Raw genomic sequence first — 9518 nt, 5'->3', positions numbered from 1 at the left:
CAATTTTGAAATGCCATGAGTTATGCTCAATATTTTATTTTTTTCCTAAAACCTTAAAAGAAAAAAAACAACCCACCTTTGGCCTGGGAGACAGCTTTACTCTCTTAATCACCCTGTTACCTCCCCTTACCCTGATTAGAGTCAATTAGTAAAAGAAAACATGAAAATATACTTGAATTTTGCTCTCTGAAAAATATGCAAGACTTGTAAAATTCAAACATGTATACATTACACTTACTAGTTAAAATTAAGATAAAAATCTTAAAAGCCACTAATAATCTCCAATGCAAAGAACGATTACAATTACTTCATGGAACGGCTATTGGTTCTGAGTAGAATGGCACAATTAAATATGCTAAACGTGCAATTATGTTTATTTTCTTTTAAGCTCTTATCTAAAAAGGCACACCTACAGGTGAGCTTAGGATCCTGATTATAAGGTTTATTAACCAGTAATTTGGATTACTGAAAATTTTAAAATAATGCCCTTAAATCCTTGAATTAAATATTATCTACAAACAACAAATACTGTTAGAAGAAACTCAACAGAAGGCCCAAAAGCCTTGTCTGCTGATTTCTGTCTGTGTAGGCATCTAGGAAGTGTTACTGTATTTTGAAGGAGCCTGCACTATGCTACTTCAACTCTCTGTTAAATAAAGTGACTGTCGATATTTGGGTTGAAGCTACCGGGCACTTACAGCTCTTTATATCTATAAGGAGAGCAATGAGCCATCCAACCTAACTCAGTGGAGAGAACATTTACTAACAAAATGATTGTAGAGACCCATTGACTTGATGGATTTCTGGGATTGTGTAGAATAGAGGAGCCCTCTATGAAAATGGGAACAGATTTGAAAGCCTTTAACAGGCTCCTTTATCCATCCTAGCATGGTTTATTAGCATGACACAAGCTCCCAGTATGCTCCCTCTCTCTTTAATGACACTGCTCTATGAACCAATGAATGTTTTCATTTGGAAAATAAGAAAACGCTGACATATTATCTGAACTGTGGTTTCTGTAGTGACGCCAAGAGATTAAATATGCTAATCCTGTGCTTTGAGGAATGTACTGGGTAAGGCCCATTACTTCACAGATTTCAGTGGGTACTGGGCCCAGGTGAGAAAATATTAATAATACATACCTTGGAATACTTCATGAAGCAAAAGTTCTGACTTAGAAAAGAGAAAATTTCAGTGACACTCTGATCTACTTTAAAATGGTGATTTTCATAACACATTTCATCTTTTGTTAATTTTGAAACCTGAAGCAATTCCCTTCAAGCTATTGCTTGATTCTTCATAAAAGAAGCAATTATTATGAAAAAAGACCACATAAATCTTGATATATCCACAAAATCTTCCACAAATAATTCTCTTTCGTATAGGAATAAAAGGCAGTCTTCCTCATATACACACGAGTGTACAAAAACACATTCTTCACAAAAAACCGTATTTCCTTGGGCTTAGGTAGGTGACAGCCAAAGTGCCAACTGGAGTTTTCCCTGGCTTTAAAACTGGAACGAAACAACTCTCAACATTTGCAAAACATTCCTTTATTATTAGAAATAAATTATTTGTATAAAAAATTGCATGCGTCAACCATTGCATTTATTTTTAGCACAGCCCAGGGCTTCAATCCATCAGCCATTACAAGAAACAGATTCATTGTCTTATACAAGTGAACAATGTGGCACAGGAACAGGAGTTCTCACAATCACAGAAAAATACTTACAGAGTAACATCAGACATGGTTTATTTTCAACAGCATTTTTTTTTTCACAAGCTAACATTAGTTTTCCGTTTGTGATTTATTTTGAACTGCTCATGAGTAAGCAATACTTTAGCTTGAGACTTCATTGGTTGGATTGTCTAAAATGGGTTTCTTCACTCTCTGTTGTTGATGTTTTGGGCTCATGGCTACTTTTTGTTCCTCACAAGATGGACTATTGATTTGATTGACTGTAGTCCAAAGAGATCTCCAGGAGTGAGTCTTGGTGGTGTCATGTTCGTTGTTTGAGATCACATACCAGATTTCTTCATATTGTGTCATTTCCCTGTTTCAGATCGAATGATCGCTGTAGCTGATATATGTTGTCTTGGTAGAGGAAGCTGTTAAGATAAATTAAGACAAATTAATAGTATGCAATAATAAATTATTATTATAAAATGTTTTTAAAATTCAAACTCCATAATGACTATTGTTGTAATAGTCAATTTGTACTATGTTACTTATTATTTTTAAACCATGTAGAAGGAAATCATTGATTATAGGAATAAAAATGCTGCAGCAATTTTAATCTCTAAAACAACTAGCCTCACTTATGGTATAGGTATTTAGCAGAAAATTAAAAATGTAACAGTTCTGCTCTTTAATAAACTTGGGTAAAATTTAATTTGTATGTGTATTTTGATTAATAAAGATTTGCAATATGAAAAATGAAAGAAGAGATAAATTATCTATCCTGTAATATGAAAAAAACTTATTACAGTCTCAGTGAAATTCTTTGAGTTTGCTTTGATGACCAAAAAGGGTTACTAATTATAATTAGTTGTACTCTGAAAATGAATATATCTTCCATTTTAAAATAATGCTTTTAGACTCTAAAAAGAAACATAGCAAAATATCAAGTACATAGAATATTTATAAGTATTAAAGTAAATATGTGTATTACCAATACATATTTATGATCTGCTTTCATCCAACGGATACAAATGGAGATGTTTAAAAAATAAATAGACTCAAAGAAGGAAATTAATATTTAATTATATTAGTACCAACTTACTATAAAGTAAAACTCATTATTGCAAGACTTTTACAAATATATGAATAAGAAAATATTCTAAGTCCAATTTGTACTCATGCTTACATTTCCAGAGAATCTAAATCTAAATCCAAAGAATTCCTTTGGGTTTTTGAAAGATGTGATGGAATAAATAAATCTCTGTTCTAAAATTCAATTGTGATGTCCTATTTTTCTATGGAATTCTGGAATGAATAATCTGAAGAAGAAATACATGGAAAGAATGCAAAATGTGTATGTGTTTCACTACATAGATCCAATTCAGGATGAAACAGATTTTTAAAGAATAATTTAGTGTTATATGGAGGCTAAATGGATAACAAAACAAGACTCTTTCTTACATATGCTGTCTACAAGAGACTCACTTCAGATCAAAAGATACACACATATTGAAAGTAAAGGGTTAGAAAAGGTATTTCTTGAAAATGGAAATGAAAAAACAAAAGCTGACAAAATAGACTTTAAAACAAATGCTATGTAATAGACAAAGAAAGGCCCAACAATTCCACTTGTGGGGATGTATTCAAAATTGAAAGACATATACATCTATACGCTCATTGCAGCATTATTTACAATAGCAAAGATATAGAAGTGATCTAAGTGCCCATCAGTAGATGAATAGATAAAGAAGAGGTGATACATGAATATATATATATATGACACAGACCTAAAAAAGAATGTAATCTTGGCATCTGTAATAACATGGGTGGATCGCGGAGGTATTGTCCTGAGTGAAATAACTTAGAAGAAGACAGTGCCATATGATTTAAGTCTCATATGGAATCTAAAGAACTAAATAAACAAACAAGCAGGAAAGAAACAAACTCATAGATACAGAGAACATTTTGATAGTTGCCAGATGGAAAGGGGTTGAGTGGATGGGAGAAAAAGTGAAGGGATTAAGAAATGCAAATTGGTAGTTATAGAACAGTCACAAGGATATAAAGCCCAGAATAGAGAGTATAGTCAATAATCTATAATAATAAAAGCATCATATGCTAATTAGACCAGACGTCCTTTCAAATGACCTTCTGGACGAAGCCGGGGCTGTGAGGGAAGCCCAGGTCCCAGGTGCCCGAGTGAAGCTGGTGCCAGCAGCCAGGGGAAGGATGGCCTACTCTTGCACGAATTTCATGCAATGGGCCTCTACTATTATAATAACTATATGGTGTCAGAAAGGTATTAGATTTATTAGGATAATCACTTAGTAAGTTATGTAATGTCTAATCACTGGGCAGTACACCTGACACTAATATAATATTATATGCCAACTGAATAAACAATAAAAAAATATTTAAAGTAAAAAAAATGGATGATTTAGTTTTTGATCATTGAATAAGGAAGTTGTAAAGCTCTTCCTCTTAAATAATTAGCAATCAGGTTCATTCCATTTTAGTGGTCATCACTCTGGTGATTGACCAGATAAACTCTTACTAGAGCCTAAGATCGTGCCAAGTTCACCATCACTAAGATCAGCATAGATAGCCCAAAGAAGTGCTAATATTTTTGCTATGTTTAATATCATTGAATATTATGAGCTTCGTGCCAAAAGTAGGTGACATATCTGCTTATCTTATCTATATTGTTCTAGGTGATTTTTGTGGCACAGTGGAAAGGAAGTAGATTTTAGACCTGGTTTTAAATTATATTGTTTCTTGCACAATAAGTAAAAAAAGTTCACTGGTCCTCAGTTTCATCACTGGTCAAAAACATAAAAAATTGTGTGTTTTTTTTTGTGAGTATGGAAGCAGATTTGTGAGCATGGAAGCAGAAATAGGTTTGTGGAGGACCAGCTGGTGTCTTAAGGAATCAATACAGAATCCTATTCTATGTACCTTTCCAAGTGAAACATAATAATTTTTATGCTTGTTTGCTTTATTATTTTAATTTCTAGTTTATATAATGCTTTCAGATGCCTCTAAATTTCTTAAAAGAAAAGAAAATCTTCAACTATGTTTTTGAAGGCCTTTCATGAAACTTTGTAGGCAAGATAAAGAAAAATTGTCATAAGAGTTAGAAAATAACCCTTAAAAAGGTTGTTCAATTGCATGCCTTACTCAATATATTCAACAGTAACTAAAAAATATGTAAAATATTTAACGAATTCTTGGGTAGTAGAAAGAAAAATTATGGTTGAAATATAAGAACAATTCCCAGAAAGGTCTTGGGGAAGATGATATTTAAATGTTTAATTCAACATAAAATGATTTAGATTAGACCATCTTTAAGGATCATTCCAACTTAAAGCCCATAGCTAAAGAGCCATACTTCATTTTTTGAACTCCTAGAAGTGATCTCCAGGGGAAAAGATGATAGATAGAATTCAATTGAGAATTGAGACTATAATTTACAAAGGGAAAGCAATCTTAAACTTTCTAATGTTTAGAAAAGGGAGTCCAGGTCTCTGACAACCAATGACTTAGTCAACATGAAATCAGTGATAAGCACAAATCTTTCAAATGGCAAGGAACTTTATCCCAGAAGTATTACAAAGTGAAATTGATCAAAGATGTACAGATGAGTTAATAGAGAGAATTTCTACAGAGGTAATGAATATGCTTATGTGAAAAAAATAGTTGTAGAGTACAGCAACAATGAATTTCCTGTGCACACCACACTGTGCTCATAAGCTAGAGAAAGCAGATCTACCTTTAGCAGTTGCTGTTTTCATGAATTATGCATGAACATAGCTTAAGGAATATCATGTGACAGTCTTTGTTAGTTGGATACAGTTGATAAAATTCATATATATCAACTTTGTTTCTAACTCCCTTCCCAAGCTTTTAGGAAACAACAGGACCCCTTTTGTTTGGCATGTAGGATTTTGCAAATTAATTAAGTAACATGGACCTGATGGTCTCCTTTCCAGCCTCACATTTCTTATATTTTTTCTGCATGGTGAAGTTTTAAAACCTTAAATATGTGACCAGAATCCTGGCATTAACAAGTCATCATTAAGATGAAGTTTCTACAGATAATGGACTGGTAGAGCTGCTCCATGGCCACGACGGAAAAAAAAAGATTGCATGCATATCATAAATCCACAGCTAATTTGTCAGGAAAAAAATCCCAAGAATAGAACCATAGTCATAATCATCAAAATCCTCAACATGTTTATAAAAAGAAAGAGGTTGCTAAAACAACACTTTTTGAATTTTATGTCTTCTCTTTTTTATTAACCACAGACCAATCTATATTTTCATGGCAACAATGATATATTTACCTTTAGATGGTGATTTATAGTTTACAAAACACTGTCATGAATGCCACTGTCACTTCACTGTGGTGATTTATCAAAAGCCTGGTAGCAGAAAGTATGAGAATGCACCAACACGGATGCTGTATCAGTGCATTAATCAGACCTGAATTTATTGAGAATAGACTCCACCCATTTCAAGAGGAGGTTGTTTCAATCTGAAGAGGGATGGTACTAGTTAAATGGCAAAGGCCTTTCCATTACTTAATTACACTTCTAAAGACATAAGACATACTTTTAGAAGACATATTGCATTTACGTATTCATGTTATTGAGACTTTTAGAGGGTTTGTGATTTTAGAAGACTTTTGACCCCATTAAAACTACTGGTACATGTAAAGATAACAGGGACACTGGGGTTCACAATACTAGTCGTGTAAGTGAACAAAAGTTAGCAGTGGTTACCTGGAGTGGGACTGTGCAAGGATGTGTGAATGTGAAAACTTTGGGCACAACTTATTCAAACCCAAACTACTCCTATAAAAGATGGATACACTCTCCCATAACCGGTTTGGCTCAGTGGATAGAGCATCGGCCTGCAGACTGCGGACTGAAAGGTCTCAGGTTCAATTCCGGTCAAGGGCATGTAACTTGGTTGCGGGCATATCCCAGTAGGAGATGTGCAAAAGGCAGCTGATCGATGTTTCTCTCTCATTGATGTTTCTAACTCTCTATTCCTCAACCTTCCTCTCTGTAAAAAATCAATAAAATATATTTAAAAAATTGGGGGAGACTCTCTCCCCCTCCCCATGTGGGAGTCTGTGCTTGTTTCTCAATAAATTTCCATCTTTTCCTATAAAAAAAAAGATGGATACACTCAAATCTCCAAAGTATAATTTAACCTTCATTTTGGTAGTAATTGACTTGATCTTGAGTCACCCTTTAAACTTTCTTTATATTCTAAACCTGAGTATCAAGTCCTCAAGAATATTATAGGCTTACCTTCTATACACATCCCACAATTGTGATCTTTCTTATTTCAGAGAAAACAGGGAAATGCACACATGTTATATAATTTCTGTTGATAATTTCATCATCAACAGAAAAAAAAATGGAAGGGAAAGAAAATGTATGAGACTTATTTCTATTCTATGGGATTAGTCTTTAGCAATACTCAACATTTTCCTCTTCAAGAAACCCACTTACTTTTTGAAAGGTTGGGGAAAAGCTGTTGTTGTTTTTTTTTCTCACTAGCGTCCAGAGATGAGTCTGAGATCACTGGCTTTTATTTCACTGTATCTTTGGTTGTTCCTATTTGCAACCATATCATATAAAGCTTTCTGAATCAAGACTAAAAAATAAGCCCATTTATAGATTCTGGTAGATCATAGTGAGAAGTGTCAGTGTTCAAAATGTATCATTGGCTAACAGCAGTTTCCTGGCATTCTTCAATAGGTTTTAACTTCCTGCCCTGATGCTTTCAAAGCAGAAAACACAGATAAAATTCTGCCCTCAAATCACAAATATTATACTCTGATTGCGTTGAGAGTAGCTATAGGACATCTTTGGCTAAGAGACCAAATAGGCCCATTATTAGTAAATTGCTTACCTATAATCAGTGATGATTGTAATAATGTTTTATCATAACCCATCCTTGTCATGTCTTTTCTTGCAGTTTCTCAAGGTTGCATATTTGCAGAAAGGTGAATATGTGGGGAGTGTCTGTAGATTTATTGAAAAGTTTATTTCTCTACAAGTGACTACACTTGGTATTAGTGGAGGTAATCTTCACTAGATCTGGCTAATAATTCCAAGAAGTCTGATAGCAATTGAAGCCAATAAGTTTAATTAATCAATACTTATCTTCTAAGGATATTTCTGCATATGGGGCATTTAGAGTATACAATCTTCATCTGGAAATCTTGATGTTTATAAATCTAGTCAAGACTAGAAGTTGTTATAATAATTAAGTCAGATAAAAATCAACTCTTAAGCCCTAACCGGTTTGGCTCAGTGGATAGAGCATCAGCCTGCGGACTGAAGAGTCCCAGGTTCGATTCCGGTCAGGGCATGTACCTTGGTTGCGGGCACATCCCCAGTAGTGGTTGTACAGAGGCAGCTCATCGATGTTTCTCTCTCACTGATGTTTCTAACTCTCTATCCCTTTCCCTTCCTCTCTGTAAAAAATCAAATAAAAATATATTTTTAAAAAATCAACTCTTAATCTTCCCTGAATTTCATGTCAGAAGTACAGAGAATAGGGGAGACAGCCTACTGGAGGAGTCTGAGAGGAAGACGGTAATTTTGCACAGGATTTTAGCCTGAATTATTAAATACACATGTTGTATTCCCAAAAGACAGGAAGCCACTCTAATTCAAACGCCTTAGCTTTTATTTATTTTTGATCCATCTACAGAACTAGTGCTGTGATGTTGGTTACTTTTGTTTGTTAGTTTTAACTACACTCAGCTTTCTGGTATTTTTATAATACAAATCTTTAATCTATTTGCTACTCTTCCACAGATACCAAGAAGAACTGCATAGATCAGTTAAACTCTCCTGTATTATCTTGGTACAAGTGTATCACTATCGTGTGCTTCTTTAGGGCTGGACTGTGGAAGGTAGATGAGGAAGGGAAAAGCACAGTGGTGGTTGTAGAAAAGATTCTATTTTCAGGGTCCTGAGGCTTTCAGGTGAGCGCTCTAATTATCTTAATTTATTCAAGGAGGGAAGTCAAAGGAAGCCAAAGAAGGGGACCACTTGGGGGAAACAAGTATTAACTACCATTTAACCTCACATGTTGGTTAACCAGCGTTCATATTTCCCCAAATGTCCAAATGACACTTATTTGTGTAAGACCTTTGATAGTATGTCCCATAAATATTAGATAATTATTAATTCTATAAAGAGCAACCAATAATGAACTAACAAAGATTAAAGATTTGTTCCTAATTATTAAAAGATAATTGTTTTTTTAAATATATATATATAATTTATTTCTACAGAGAGGAAGGGAGAGGGATAGATAGTTAAAAACACTGATCGGCTGCCTCCTGCACACCTCCTACTGGAGATGTGTCCACAACCCAGGTACATGCCCTTGACCGGAATCGAACCTGGGACCTTTCAGTCCGCAGGCCAACGCTCTATCCACTGAGCCAAACTGGTGAGGGCTAAAAGATAATTTTTATAAACCTGGCACACAAGTAGAACAAGATGTGTTGATTTAATATATATGTTCATAGAAATGAGGAGGCTCTCAAACATATTAACATCCACGGAAGTAGTGGCCTAGCTTTGGGGCATGGATGGAGAAGTGAAACAAGATAGAACTGAAAGGACTGCCAGTAGCCAAGGAAGCTCTGCCCCAGTCAGAGGAGCCTACGCATATTCCAAGTGTAAGAGAGCACCAGAAAAATCAGGAGGATCTTCCTGAGCTGATTCCACCCTTTATAATCTTTCTGTTTATATGTGACTGACCCAGTGCACAAATTTGTGCACCAGTGGGGTTGCTCAGAATA

At 34.6% G+C, this 9518-nt stretch overlaps 1 protein-coding gene across 1 annotated transcript in view; it reads right to left on the bottom strand.

The window, feature by feature from the left end:
- Positions 1-1533: 1533 nt before the first annotated feature.
- The window catches only part of LOC102764125 (metabotropic glutamate receptor 8), a 384604-nt gene continuing 376619 nt past the window's right edge, over positions 1534-9518 (bottom strand). The window contains exon 8 of the mRNA XM_006774192.1: positions 1534-2109. Within this exon, the coding sequence (XP_006774255.1) occupies positions 2060-2109 (50 nt within the window). The 3' untranslated portion in view covers positions 1534-2059. The remainder of the gene's footprint in view (positions 2110-9518) is intronic.

This window comes from Myotis davidii, unplaced genomic scaffold (assembly GCF_000327345.1).
Source record: "Myotis davidii unplaced genomic scaffold, ASM32734v1 scaffold927, whole genome shotgun sequence".
Classification (NCBI taxonomy): domain Eukaryota; kingdom Metazoa; phylum Chordata; class Mammalia; order Chiroptera; family Vespertilionidae; genus Myotis; species Myotis davidii.
This window is presented reverse-complemented; position numbering and strand designations above follow the sequence as displayed.